This window comes from Chlorocebus sabaeus, chromosome 14 (genome assembly GCF_047675955.1).
Source record: "Chlorocebus sabaeus isolate Y175 chromosome 14, mChlSab1.0.hap1, whole genome shotgun sequence".
NCBI classification, from domain to species: Eukaryota; Metazoa; Chordata; class Mammalia; order Primates; family Cercopithecidae; genus Chlorocebus; species Chlorocebus sabaeus.
The window spans coordinates 10,055,476-10,070,648 of record NC_132917.1 but is presented as its reverse complement, the minus strand read 5'-3'; the positions used below and the strand labels follow the sequence as shown (position 1 = coordinate 10,070,648).

At 46.4% G+C, this 15,173-nt stretch overlaps 1 protein-coding gene across 8 annotated transcripts in view; it reads right to left on the bottom strand.

Moving 5' to 3' along the window:
- The window catches only part of RRM2 (ribonucleotide reductase regulatory subunit M2), a 34,667-nt gene that overhangs the window by 14,418 nt on the left and 5,076 nt on the right, over positions 1 to 15,173 (bottom strand). For 6 of the 8 annotated variants that reach the window (XR_012095202.1, XR_012095203.1, XR_012095205.1 and 3 more), the window contains exons 6-9: positions 14,280 to 14,374; positions 14,029 to 14,162; positions 12,310 to 12,414; positions 12,109 to 12,222 (exon numbers count right to left, since the gene is read on the bottom strand). Coding sequence is in view for 2 of the 8 variants with exons in the window: in XM_073022777.1 (XP_072878878.1) it covers positions 11,877 to 12,029; positions 12,109 to 12,222; positions 12,310 to 12,414; positions 14,029 to 14,162; positions 14,280 to 14,374 (601 nt within the window). In the remaining 6 variants the exon portion in view is untranslated. Of the gene's footprint in view, positions 1 to 10,021; positions 12,030 to 12,108; positions 12,223 to 12,309; positions 12,415 to 14,028; positions 14,163 to 14,279; positions 14,375 to 15,173 lie in introns of those variants that run through there. The other 2 variants (XM_073022777.1, XM_038006567.2) reach the window with 1 other exon arrangement.

Here is a 15,173-nt window from a genome sequence, read left to right as displayed (position 1 = left end):
AAGATGGGATGGGAGGTGCCAGTTTTGCCACCCGCAGACTTAACCCGAGTCCCAGAGCACACAACTGGTTAACAGCAGAGCTGGGCCTGGCTGGATCCATTGGGTTCCACACCAGAGGTTTCTGAACTCAGAATGGCCCCCATTGGCTGAACCCTTTGGACAGAAGCAACTGACTCCCACCTCTCCACGAAATCCCAAGCTCCTGAGCAACTTCCAGAGGCTACAGCACATAGTGAGCAGACACGCAACTCACATGGGCCCTGCACATGACAGCAACATGGGCGAGACACAGCCCCAGCCGCCGGCTCACAGGAGCGAGGGCTGCCAGCCTCCACATGCCCGGGGCACCTCCTCCTAACCCTGGTCCAGAGCTCAGGGTCCCTCTCCCTAAAGCCCGCCTGAGACCCGGAACGGCCTTCTGCCTGGGTGGCTGCTTCCCCTGGTGGCTGCGAGTGATCATCATCACTTATTATAAGAACATCACAGGAAAATTTAAACAGAAAAATAGAATAGAAAGAAAAACTGCTCTTATTCCCAACCCGCCCCCTAAGATACCTTTTCATTTCTCCACGTGGGACACCTTCTTCTCTATCCACACGCATACATTTTTATGACAGCGTAACCACAGTGTACCATCATTTTACGTTGTGCTATTTTACCATTTTCCTGTAAACAGCTTTCCTTGTGTTTAAATGTGATCTGAGTATTTCTCATCTAGAGTGACTGGTTAGCACTCCATTAAGAACCGGCTCTCTGAGAGGGCACCCCGCTCGCTCAGCCACCACCAATGCCATCCACTACTTTCCCATCAGCTCCACTATGGAGCCCTCAGGAACAAGGTCAGGCCTTACTTAGAGCTCATCAAGCATTTTCTGTAAAGACAGAGATAGAAAATACAGACCGCAGCAGCTATTCTAGTCTCTTATCCATGGTGAAGGCAGCCACAGACCATACGTAAACAAACAAGTGTGGCTGCGCCCCAACGAAGCTATTTATGGGCTTTGAAATTTGAATTTCATAGAATCTTCATGCAACACGAAATGTTCTTTTGATTTTTTTTTCTTTTTCTTTTTTTTTTTTTTTTTTTAGAGACAGAGTCTCGCTCTGTCACCCAGGCTGGAGTGCAGTGGCGCAGTCTCAGCTCACTGCAAGCTCCACCTCCCAGGTTCACGCCATTCTCCTGCTTCAGCCTCCTGAGTAGCTGGGACTACAGGCGCCCGCCACCACGTCCAGCTAATTTTTGTATTTTTAGTAGAGACGGGGTTTCACCGTGTTAGCCAGGATGGTCTCGATCTCCTGACCTCATGATCTGCCCACCTCAGCTTCCCAAAGTGCTGGGATTATAGGTGTGAGCCACCGCACCTGGCCATTCTTTTGATTTTTAAAACACATTCCTAGCTCCTGGTACGTACAAAACCAGGCAGCGAACCAGATCTGACCCACAGGCTGTTTCCTGACCCCTGCTCCATTAACATTGGAGGATTCAGGGGTGGAGGAAGGAAAGTCCTAGAAAGGAGTGAAGGAAGAGGGTGGAAACTGAGGAAGCAAAGGAAGGCCCAACAGACCACTCTCTGTGTTCCAGAAAGTTCTAGCACTTGCTTCCAATTCCCAAGGGGCCTAGGACACTCCAGCTCTCTGAAACTCCCTGACCAGAGCAAAACCGAAGGCTGAGACCATAGAGATGGCTCAGCACCTCATTTTCCTGATGGAGGGGAAGAGTCACCAAGACAGATGGGGGAAGAGCAGACCCCAAATTCACTATCCCCTCATGTGCCCCCACTAAGGTGGTGATCCCAGCCTTTGACACCCCCACTTCTAGTCAGCTTGTCACCAGCTCACAGTGGCAAAAGTCCCCTTCCAGACAATGCCCCACAAATCTCTTTTTAATGCCAAGTGGCCTAAAATGCCAGGAAAGATCCTTTTGAAATGTAAATCAGACTTGTCTCTGCGAGGCAGACCCATCCTCTGCTGCCCCTGGCATTCTAAATGATCTCTTAGAAATAAGAGCCAGTGCCTTTGCCAATAATAACTTCTACTTTAGAAGTGCCAGATCAAACCCAGAGAAAGTGGCTCAGTGGCTGCCCAGGGCTGAGGCAGTAGACGGGAGACAGGGAGTGACTAAAGGACACAAGCTCTCTTTTTGGGGTGGGCAAGATGTTCAACTGTGGCGATGACTGCCCATACCTGTGAATATACTAGACCCCTGAACCATACCCTTTATTTTTTTTGAATCAGAGTCTCGCTCTGTCACCCTGGCTGGAGTGCAATGGCACAATCTCTACTCATTACAACTGCCGCCTCCCGGGTTCAGGCAATTCTCCTGCCTCAGTCTCCCAAGTAGCTGGGATTACAGGTGCCCACCACCACGTCCAGCTAATTTTCGTATTCTTAGTAGAGACAGGGTTTCACCATATTGGCCAGGCTGGTCTCAAATTCCTGACCTCAAACGATCCGCCCACCTTGGCCTCCCAAAGTGTTGGGATTACAGGCCTGAGCCACCACACCTGGCCAAGAGCCATACTGTTTAGATGGGCAAACCGAATGGTATGTGAAAAAGTTGCTTATGAAAGCATGCCAGGCGCTTCACTCATCTAAAATCTCACAAGCCTGTTGAACCTGGATTACAAATCCTAGTTCATGATGTGTAAACTGAGGCTGGGAGCAGTGATGTGACGTCCCCAACTGTTTCATAGCAGTGGGACTGGCTCCAAGGGCGGTCAATTTTTCAAAAGGGAGGTGACAGGTGGAGTGGCCTGTAATCCCAACATTTTGGGAGGCCAATACGGGCAGATGACTTGAGGTCAGGAGTTCAAGACCAGCCCAGCCAACATGGTGAAACCCTGTCTCTACTAAAAATACAAAATTAACCAGGCATGGTGGCACATGCCTATCATCCCAGCTACTTAGGAGGCTGAGGCAGGAGAATCACTTGAACCTGGGAGGCAGAGGTTGCGGAGAGCTGAGACTGCGCCATTGCACTCCAGCCTGGGCAACAAAGGCGAAACTCCATCTCAAAAAAAAAAAAAAAAAAAAAAAAATTAGCCGGGTGTGGTGGCAGGAGCCTGTAATCCCAGCTGCTCAGGAGGCTGAGGCATGAGAATCACTTGAACCCGGGAGGCAGAGGTTGCAGTGAGCCGAGATCACGTCACTGCACTCCAACCTGGGCGTAGCAGCGAGACTCCACCTCAAAAACAAAAACAAAGAGGGAGGTGATGGTTCCTAAAGTCAGCCCTTTGCTGCAATGGCCCCTGCACTAACGGGACCTGGAAGTGCCCTTCAGTACCATTGGGACCCACATCAGTCCAGGGGGAAGGCCAGAGCAGCTGCAGGACCTATTCCCGGCCTTCCAAAGCAAATCCCTTCCCATCTCGTCCTGGCAGCCCTTCTGGAGGACAGACTGGACCCCGTGAAGTAGAGGAGAGGGAAGACTCGGGCTCAGGGAAAACCTCACCCAGGCAGCTGCTGCCCCAGGGCTTTCTGGAAACTGAGACCTCCCCATTTTCCACCTCCAAGGGAAGTTACTGCTTCCCACTCACCCCATTCCTAAGCATGGGGCTTCGTTTGGGCATGAGTACCTGTCCCTGGACTTGCCTTTGTGGCCATAAGCTACCTTTCTAGCATGGCACCCAGAGCGTCCCAGGTAGAAGCAAACTGAAAGTGGCCCTCACTCGTGATGCACAGACAGTAAGAGAGCCCCTAGTCCCATCTGGACAGGATCCCCACAGCCACGGTGACAAGGGGCAAAGCAGAGCTCACCCTCCCCCACTACCATAGTGCAATGACCAGGGAGGAAGGGCAGGATGAGGGTAGGCATGACCAAACCCTTCCACGTGGCTCACTGGCCAGCTGGTGGTTTTAGGAGCCATTCCTTGGGCAGACCAGCATGGAGTTGGCAGGTGCCTGCTCTCCCATCAAGAGGGGCACATGCAGTGAGGGGACGAATGTAGACAGGTTCGAGTTCGGGTCAACCACTGGTTTTTGTGCAGGCCAGTCCTCTGAGGCACATGGCCTCCTTGAGCCTCCCGGCCATATCTGTAAAATGGGGGTGGTCATCTCTGCCCCACGGTGGCTGTGCAGATCAACTGAATTGTTGGGATGGAACTGACTGCATGTGGCAGGAAAATCAACACTATCCTATCAGGAATGTATTGACTTACTTCTGTGAAACATCTGGGATGTGGACTTCAGGATTTGCTAGACTCAGAAAATGAATGTCATGAGGCTTCAGGTCTACCCTCATGGGTTCAACAGCCCCAAACCCCTGGCCTCCCTTCTATGCCCCCCACCCCCAAAGTAAAAGCCTTAAAGTGTGGCTCATGGGGTTCTGGTTGTACGGAGACTAGAATCCCAGTGGCTATGGCCAGGGAATTTGTTTTTAAGAGTGGGTCTTGCTCTGTTGCCCAGGCTAGAGTGCAGTGGTGCAAGCATGGCTCACTGCAGCCTCTGCCTCCTGGGTTCCAGTGATCCTCCTGCCTCAGCCTCTTAAGTAGCTGGGACTTGCAGACGCATGTCACCACACATGGCTAATTTTTTTTTTTTTTTTGAGATGGAGTCTCGCTCTGTCGCCCATTCTGGAGTGCAGTGGTGCAATCTCGGCTCACTGCAAGCTCTGCCTCCTGGGTTCACACCATTCTCCTGCCTCAGCCTCCCGAGTAGGTGGGACTACAGGCGCCCGCCACCACGCCTGGTTCATTTTTTTGTATTTTTAGTAGATGGGGTTTCACCGTGTTAACCAGGATGGTCTCGATCTCCTGACCTCGTAATCCGCCCGTCTCGGCCTCCCAAAGTGCTGGGATTACAGGCATGAGCCACCATGCCTGGCCCACATGGCTAATTTTTAAAAATTTCTCTATAGAGATAGGGTCTCCTTATGTTGCCTAGGCTGGTCTTGAAATCCTGGCCTCAAGCAAGGGATTCCCGCCTTGGCCTCCCAGTGTTGACATTACAGGCACTAGCCACCACACCCAGCTACCCATACTTCTGATAAAGGGCAACAGGGGGTCAAACAGTGGCCTCTAGGCAAGAGCGTGCCTTTTCAAGGCCACATCCACACCCGACAAAGATTCCATCTTGCCAAAGCTTGGAAGGACAGCACCCTACATGGCGGAGGCCCACCCACACCCAGGAAGGCTCAGCCTGCCCCAGACTAGGAGGCCCCAGCATCTCCATCGCAGCATGTGCTGCAAACCTGTCTTGTCTTTTCACCTGGTATCATCTGGGCCTCAACCCCTCTGCCCTTTGCTGAGATGCCGGTGTGGCCACGTTGCATAATCCAAACCATCCACTTGTGAGCAGTCATTTGACCACGCCCTACCCATCCAGGCTTGCCCCAGCCCTGCACTTTGGTGGTGCTGTCTGGACACAGGAAGATGGAACATCTTCTCACATCTGGTAGGAATGTGAGCTCTCAAGCAATTGCCAGTAGAGCCATGAAGATTCTCGGCAATTGGCATAAAAGCAAACCCAGGGACCATGTGTAGGGCCAGAGAACAATGAATAAAAAACACATGACTAAAGAGAATATGGCAGCACCAAGACAATACCCTGCTTCATCACTCTGAGCCTGAGCCCAGGACTCATCAGTCCCTGGGGAGGCAGGGCTGAGGTCACACCCAAACACTGCAGAGACCATGGTGCTTGGTGCAGTTATTACTATCTTGTGTTCCCAGAGGAACAATTCTTTAAGCCAATAACTTCTATCTCTAAGGGGCTTTTTGCTTTAAAGTCTTTTTCCTATAGTAATTGTTTACACTCTTAAGTGTTTAGTTTGGCAATTGTTTATGGCTAGAATTTGAGTCTGAAGAGTTTTAACTTAGTTTATTTACATCTACTGTGCTGCTTTTATTTCTACCATTTTATTTTGTGCTTTCCATCGACTTGTTCTCTGCTGCACCCCCAACCCTCTCCGCCTTCTACTAAACCCATCAAGCTTTAACACCCCTGCAACACATCCCACACCCGCACACATGCCACTCCCTGACCAGGGCCCCCACTTTGGAATGCCTCCGGTGGTCACGTTTAAACTTTAAACTGTGTATCACCAAAGCCTAATAGTACAAAGACCTTAGTATTTGTTATCCCTCTGCAGTGTCCATTATTCTAGTTCCATTTGAGTTTAGTCTCACTGTTGCTCAGGCTGGATTCAAGTGATGCTCCCACCTCAGCCTTGTGAGTAGCTGGGATCACGGGCATGCACCATGATACCCAGCTTCCTTGTGATTCTATCAATTCACTGTGGACCAACCAATTTCTCTGCTCATCACCATCCTTTCTTTTGGCTCAATTCCTTAGGAATTATTTTGTTTTGGGGATGTGAATGGTAAAACCTTGGCATGAGAATGTATCTTACTTCTTTCTGAATAATTTCATCCGATGATTCCCTCAGCATTGAAGATATGATTTCATAATCTTTTGGCTTCTGTTGAAACCTTCGTTTAATGGTTGTTCTTTCTGTTCATGTTCTGCAGCTTCATTCAAATGAGCCTAGGAATGAATGTGTCTTTGCTTCTCATGTGTGATTCCTAGTGGACTTCCTGAGCCCAAGGATGAGTCCATTCTGGAAAGTCACCAGTCATTACCTCCTCAAACACTGCCTGTCCACTCTCTCCATGCTTTCTTCCATCTACTTTAGAATAATTCCCTTAGATACATCCCTTCCAACTCACAAGTCCACTCTTCAGCTATGTCTAATCTTACTAAGCTGTGTTGAAAGAGCTCTAAGAGGCTGAACTCTAGTAGTTATGCTGTATCCCATTCTACCTGAATCCAAAAATCTATTTCTTCACCATACTGTTTTTTTTTTTTTTCTTTTATCTGTTGTGTTATCTGAGTTTCTAATTTAGGATTGTGAACCCGACCTGTCAGAATCCTGTGCGACCAGGCTAGGGATCAATACTGGGGATTAATTTATCTTCGAGTAGTTCCTAGACCACAAATTTGTGTGAAGGTTTTTATTTTTAAGAATCCAGAAGGATTAAAACTTTCATCCTCCCCACTGTGCCAATGGGGTTTTTGTCTAGTTCCTGTGACACTGGGGCCCCTAGCTTTATTTTGGTCCCAACTCCTCCCCTGGTTTAGATCAACTTCTCCCTCCAAATCCAATTGCACGTCAGCCCCTGCCTGTTTAATTTCTCTAAGGGACTAACAACCACTCTGAAGGTTGCTACAAGCTCCGGGGCCTCCATGTTCACTTTCTTTGTTCCCAAAAGAGGTCATTCTCCTTTCCCAGGAAGTGATTACCTATTTACCGTTTTTTTTTTGTTTTTGAGACGGAATTTCACTCTTGTCACCCAGGCTGGAATGTAATCTCAGCTTACCGCAACCTCAGCTTCCCAGGTTCAAGCGATTCTCCTGCCTCAACCTCTGGAGTAGACGGGATTACAGGCACATGCCACCACGCCTGGCTAATTTTTCTATTTTTAGTAGAGATGGGATCTCACCATGTTGGCCAGGCTGGTCTCAAACTCCTGACCTCAGGTGATCCGCCCGACTCAGCCTCCCAAAGTGCTAGGATTACAGGCGTGAGCCACCATGCCTGGCCCACCTATTTAACTTTTTACTGTGCTATTTATCATGGGCAGGTGTTTGAAGCAGGAGTTTGGTTCCTTAGTCCACCATCTTGCTGGAGCCACTCGTCTCTAGAGCCAAGGCTAAGGTGAACATGACTATTGAACCTTAAGCAGCAATGGGTTTAGCTATTCTCATGATTAAAAAAAAAAAAAAAAAAAAAATCCTGATGTGACATATTCCCTCCAGGGAATGGCAGGGAGACACCACTGATGTGTTCCCTTTTGTGTCCAGACAGACACCAGGAGGGTAGCCCCTCTACACTCAGGGACTGTTGGAAGAGGCCAGGCCACGCAGTCCAGTTACAGCCACTCACGGATGAGGGGCTGGGCCTGTGCCTGTCTTGCTAAGAGAAGTTAAACCATTATCAGGATCTCCAGACCAACACTGGCAGGGCCACTTATCCTCAAAATACAGCCAGTTAGCTCCCTGGCCAGGTGACAGTTAAGAACACCCATCTGGTTCCTCCTTTGCAAGACAAAATCCTCAGGTCAGAGGCCACAGCAGTACCAGGTGAAGGGAGGTTTTTGCAGGTCTGCTCTTAGCAGCCAGGTCTGGCCACTGCAGCTGGGCAGGGCCCTGAATGTGCACACGCAATGAAGTGTAACTCTTACGCAGCATGTCTAGAACACACCAGAAAACACATCTAGATAATGCTAAAGCTCAGCAGGGCTGCCTTTTCCACAAGTGAGATCCAGACTTTAGTAGCTTTTAAAAGCCCCAGGTGATTATAATTCACACCCAGGACTGAAGTCCACTGGTTTGAACTTTATGTTAGGAGTCTATCCCACCCGATCTCAAATGTCTGAGATCTCCCATTAAGATTACAGGGTCCCTGGTTTACCCCCAGACTGATTCAGTAGGTCTGGGGGTGAGGCCAGGGAGGATGCATCTAATGAGTACCCAGGGCAATTGACTCAGCAGCCTGCCCACTCAACTCTCTGCAGGCCCTCCTTGGGCAGCATGGGAGACACGTTCTATAGAGCATGGCAGCTGGCATGGGGCCGGGGGGCGCAGAACAGGACTGTAGGCCACCCACAGGGAGGCTGTCCCAGTAGCTGGTCATCTTCTTGAAGCCTGGCTGCCCTGAACTTCTACAATAGGCCTGGTGCCAACCTGACATTACAAATCAAATGACCTTCACTGAACGCTTTTAGATGTAAAGGCAAAGCTCCCTACTAGGTTCCTCTGGGACACAAAACACACTTTTACCCAAGATACCATCCACCCCAAAATACTTCAGTTCCAATTAGTTTATTTCCCCATGTACCAGTCACTTAAATACCTGATCCTTGGAGGCCTTATGCTTAGAAATATAGAGACAGAGAAAAACCTGTGCCCTCAAAGACAACTTTCTCTTACGAGCAGCACGGGAAGGAATCTTCATGAGAACACAGGAATTGGAAGCAGCACAACCTCAAACACTAGTCCCAGTCTCCTCCACCAAGGAAACATCATCTCCCCCATGAGGCCTCTCCCAATCACTCCCACCCACCTTAGAATACTCTGCTGCCCCATCACTGCCCAACACTTCAGATCTACTCATCTCTCAGTTTTCCTCTCTAAGAGTAAACCCAAGCTCCAGAGGGAGGGGCCTCCCATCTGGCTCAGCGCCCCACCTTCCTGAATTAAAATGCAGGTGGAAAACGGCACCTGACAAGAGAACTGCTCTCTTCTCACTGAATGGCAGTGGCATGAGGTACAAGGAATAATTGGTTCGTTTGGGGATGGATGGGTGTCATTAATTCTAAAAGGCTTTATCAAACTGGGTGGGATTCTGAGTCAGGAAAGGGCCTTTATAGACAGAGGGACCAATCCAAACCTGTGCTGGAGTCCACACAGGCCAGGTCAGATGAGGGACAGCAAAGCAAAAACTCCAGCTGGGAAGACCTCTAGCCCCACCTGTTTTGCAAATGGGAAAAGAGGCCCAGGAGTGGCTCCCCCACAGTTGAGAAGTTAACTCAGCCCCGACTTCACAAACCCCACATGCAGTATGGTAGTTAATATTTTTGGGCACCACCTTTCGGGTGTACCTGTCTCCTATACACCTTATGCCAGAATAGGCACAAGGCAAGTCTCTTGCCCAGAACCAGTGGAAAGCAAATGAATTCGTTAGCCTTTACAAAAAACACTTTTTTTTTTTTTTTTTTTTTAAGACAGTCTCACTCTGTTGCCCAGGCTGAAGTGCAGTGGTACAATCTCAGCCCACTGCAACCTGTCTCCCGGGTTCAAGTGATTCTCCTGCCTCAGCCTCCCAAGTAGCTGGAATTACAGGCACGTGCCACCATGCTCGGCTAATTTTTGTATTTTTAGTAGAGATGGGGTTTCACCGTGTTGGCCAGGCTGATCTCGAACTCCTGACCTCAGGTGATCCACCTGCCTCAGTCTCCCAAAGTGCTGGGATTACAGCCATGCCTGGCCAAAAAATATTTCTCTTCCTGAATTAAAATGCAAATTTTACCAATCAAGAAACTGACATAAGAACAGTTTTATTTTAATCACTTAACACTTGTGCATTATTCAATTTTGAGATTGAAATACTTGCTTCCCTTTCAACTGATCAGGAAATGGTCTGAGTTGGCAGAAGTTAATCCTCACATTATTCAGCTAATGAGACACAGAACCCTAAAACCTGATTCCAACTTCCGCCTGAACGTCACAATGCAAAGCAAAGCCTTTCATTTTAATGTTGTACAAGTATAAGGACAATGTAATCTGGATTAACTTTAGGTAACAATAACTTAAGATAGGAAAATGTATCATATTACAGACATTTAAAAATTGACTATACAATAAATGAAGAAGAAAACTAACAATAGAACAGGACAATGTTCAAATAGCGAATACAATGAACAAATGGGGCCAAAAGATCAACATTTATCTCTCATCATCTTTCTTGCAATGTCTCAGCTTTCTTCTCCCAAACATAAAGGCAAATTAATTCAAAGTAGCCCTATTAAGAATATTTGTTTATCATGCCTGTAATCCCAGCACTTTGGGAGGCCCAGGTGGGCGGATCACCTGAGGTCAGGAGTTTAAGACCAGCCTGACCAATATAGTGAAACTCCGTCTCTACTAAAAATACAAAAATTAGCCAGGTGTGGTGGCACATACCTGCAGTTCCAGCTACTCAGGAGGCTGAGACAGGAGAATTGCTTGAACCCAGGAGGCGGAGGTTACAGTGAGCCGAAATCGCACTACTGCACTCTAGCCTGGGCAACAGAGCAAGACTCCGTCTCAAAAAAAAAAAAAAAAAAAAAAAGACATAGTAAATATAAATGAATTAACTCACACAACCTACTTACAAACAAAACTAGAATAAACAACAACTTGTAGGAACCACCTCTAGTTGATTTCATCACTTAACAGGGGCAAGATCTTAGGTGGGTCACTTTGTTTAAGGATGACTTGAAATTTTACAGTACTACCTTAGATCCCACATATGAAAACTCTTCAAGAATTTTTTATCAACTAGAAGTTGAGGAAAATACAGTGAGAAATAAGATGAAATGGCTTCTTACATATATGAAGGCCCAGATCATGCCTAAATTCCTAATGATTTAACTTAAGAAGCTCCTTGTCCTGAGAGATTCCTTTAACCCACAACACTACTCAGATGGCGCAGAGAATCTCAGGACACTACCCAAGCCACAGGATAAAAACACAACCTGTCTTCTATCTGGCACTAACAGACTAATATCTAGCTATACACGAGACTGACTTTAAAGTTGGTTAACGAGTATTTCAATCCATTAAAATAAAACTTAGAAATTACATGCTTAGTCTACACAAGTTTAACTTACTTTAGTCACTTAGTGAACTGTGAATTGGCTCCCATTAGTGGTCAGAATGCTTTGTATTTGGTGTAGAAACCAAATAAATCAAGCTATTATTACCTTGTGAGTACAAACAACGTTTATTTGTTTGTAAAGTGCCAGTTTTATATTTAAGTAAACATTAAAATGTGCGTTGAAGCAGTGAGGCTGCATCTTTCAATTGCCTGTGCTGGTTAAAAGACTGTTTAATCCTGCTGTGCCAAGCTCACTAAAGGGTCACCCCTCACTTTAAAGTCAAGACTGCCATTGTCACTGCTATGATAAGTCACATATGATAAGGCCTGCTGGCAAAAGGTGATACTACCAGCACTATAAATAAACAGGACTGGTTGTGAGGTAGCTACACAGTTTTAAAGATGCTGTTAATGAACATTATGGACAATTCACGGTGTGGCTAGTTGGTAACACTTCAGCTGATTTTCTTTATGAGATGGAAAAAAAAATCAGCAAAATAAGGGCATATCTTCAGTTCATTTAGAAGTCAGCATCCAAGGTAAAAGAATTCTCTGTTGGACTTGACATCACTCCCATCCTCTGATACTCGCCTACTCTCTTCTCAAAGAAGTTAGTCTTTCCTTCCAGTGAAATATTCTCCATAAAGTCAAATGGGTTCTCTACTCTGAAAACCTGAAAAGGTTCACATCAAGATATAAATACAGAACACCAGTTTCAAAACAAGCAGAGGGCTATGTAAACAATACTTTACCTTGCTAAAACCCAGTTCCAGCATAAGTCTGTCTGCCACAAACTCAATGTATTGCTTCATTAGAGTGCAATTCATCCCAATGAGCTTCACAGGCAAGGCCTCAGTGAGGAACTCCTAGGAACCAAAATATAGCTTCTGAATACAACTAAAGCTCAGGCATTTTCTAGCAAGCCTGAGTAACCCATTTCATCACCCACTTACCTGTTCTATCCGAACAGCATTGATAATTATTTCTCTTACTCTCTCCTCTGATGGTTTGTGTACCAGGTGTTTGAACATCAGGCAAGCAAAATCACAGTGTAAACCCTAGAAAAAAAAGTTTAAGATCACTAAAGCCAGAAGACTTCTGTCACTAACATGGAATATGAAATTACTTTATCCTTTTCTGCATTCTCCTTATCCAACATGCTCAGCCATACTGAGAGGACTTGAACTCTCAAAGGGAAGATGACTTCAACTACAGACTTCTCTGCTCATGTCACCAAGGCAAGCTCAGTCCCATTCAAGGGCCTCAAAGCTGCCACCTAGATGAAGACAGGCAAGGTCTATTTCTTGCTCTGCTGTGTGGTGGCAAAGGAGGAGTCAGAGCTTCACTCAAAGTGTTCTTTCTACAGCCATGAGTGCTAATTTTGCCACTACTTCAGCAGGAAAGGTAAAACTCAGTAATAAGGCTAGTTTTTAGATGCTCAGGAAATTTGTATGCAATTTCAAGCAAATCAAGTTTGCAAGTGAGTGCATTAAACACCAAGCTTCACAGCTTACCTCCTAATCCAATAAGGAAGGTCCTCCTACAAGGTAACCAAGTTTGATTTGCCTACTGGGCTCCAAGTAAGATGGAGTTCATGCTCCTGGCTTTTCAAATGTGACTTAATCAAAGACATACACTAGACCAAAATGTATACTCATTTCACCAAGATGCTTATTAACATTGAAGTTGAAGGGCAATTTCTAGATCAAACAGAAAAAACATAAAGGCTACTATGAACATTTTTTTGGGGTGACAGAGTCTCATTCTGTCACCCAGGCTGGAGTGCAGTGGTGCAATCTCGGCTCACTGCAACCTCCGTCTCCCAGGTTCAGGCGATTCTCCTACCTTAGCCTCCCAAGTAGCTGGGACTACAGGCACATACCACCACACCCGGCTAATTTTTTGTATTTTTAATAGAGACAGGGTTAGCCAGGATGGTCTCCATCTCCTGACCTCGTGATCCACCCGCCTCAGCCACCCAAAGTGCTGGGATTACAGGCATAAGCCACCACGCCTGGCTTTACTATGAACATTTTTATGGAAAAGGGGATTACATATAATACCAGGCAAAAATAATAAAACATCCCTTAAAATCCCAATGCCATCAATAACTTGTAGTTTTGGCTGGGCATGGTGGCTCATGCCTGTAACCCCAGCGCTCTGGGAGGCCGAGGCAGGCGGATCATCTGAGGTCAGTTCAACCCAAACCTGGCAAACATGGTGAAACTCCGTCTCTACAAAACTACGAAAACTAGCCGGGTGTGGTGGCGGGCGCCTACAATCCCAGCTACATGGGAGGCTGAGGCGGGATGATCACTTGAACCTGGGAGGCAGAGGTTGCAGTGAGCCGAGATCACGCCATTGCACTCCAGCCTGGAGTGACAGAGCAAGATTCCATCCCCTCAAAAAACAAAGAACTTGTAGTTTTATGCATTCAAAGCCTATGGGGCAATATATATGTACTAATGTATTACAATATATTGAGAATGCAAGTAAAATAGTTTCAGTAAATTAAAGTATTTCCTTCTTTTGTCAAGTATGTGTATGGCTGAACTCACACATTAAATGTGGATATATGCCGTCTAGTACCCCAGGTCCCCATCAGTGAACACAAGAGCATGCCCGAGTTGTGTTTGGGGTTTAGGTCACCCTATTATTTGATTTAGACTCACCTCATCTCTGCTGATAAGTTCATTGGAAAATGTGAGGCCAGGCATCAGTCCTCGTTTCTTGAGCCAGAATATCGATGCAAAAGAACCGGAAAAGAAGATGCCTTCCACTGCAGCAAAGGCTACGACACGTTCACCTGTTTAAGAGTTAACACCAAAATGATTCTCGTGAGTTGGTATTCAAGGACCAACAATCCAATATCATTACTTGGAAAATGAAGCTCAGGTTTAAGTAGCGGCAAAGGTCTCCTTACCATAGGTAGCCTCTTTGTCCCCAATCCAGCGCAAGGCCCAATCTGCCTTCTTCTTGACACAAGGCATCGTTTCAATGGCATTGAAGAGAAATTCCCTAGTAGGCACATACAGCATCAGCAATTGAAGCATTACAGTAAAGACCCCTGATTACCAACTGCTAGATAAGAGCTCTGGGACCAAAGCCAAATTCAAGTATTTGCCAATCCTCTTCCTAAAGGAAGAACTCACACCGAAATGTTATATTTTTACTGGTCAGTTCTTCCCTCCAGTGTTTTTAAAAATCTCAACATTTGATTTACATTAATACAAGTTTGGGTATTCTGTAGTTCATATTGAGCTTCAGGGTCTAAAACTGTAAAACATAGTCCAGTACAGCAGGGATATTTGTTGCCTTTAAAATTATTTCAAGTCCAGATCATTGTTCAATTTGAAGAATCATAGAATTTGAATTTGAAGAACCATAAAATCCTAACTGCTATGCTATTATCATCAGACTATCATTGGGGGCATTATTTGGCCCCAGTTGCCACCATCTATATCATAAAATAATTAAACCAATAAACTAAGAATGCTTCCTACTAGAACTCTGTGCTACACAGTCGATCCCAGGTTGGGAAAGCAAATCCATGGGTACTAGTTAACTGGGTCTCCCTTACCACCCTTCTCTCCCTTTATTCTGGTGCCCACCGTGAGAGGCTACTGATTTCCCAGCCTGTTCCTACCCAGATGACCTTGTGTTCTGAATCTGAAGCCAAGGTCAACAGACATTGGGCAGCTTTCATTTTTTTTTTTTTTTTTTTTAAGAGATGAGGGTCTCACTCTGTCGCCCAGGCTAGAGTACAGCAAGATGATCACAGCTCATGGTAAAACCAAACTCCTGGGCTCAAGCCATC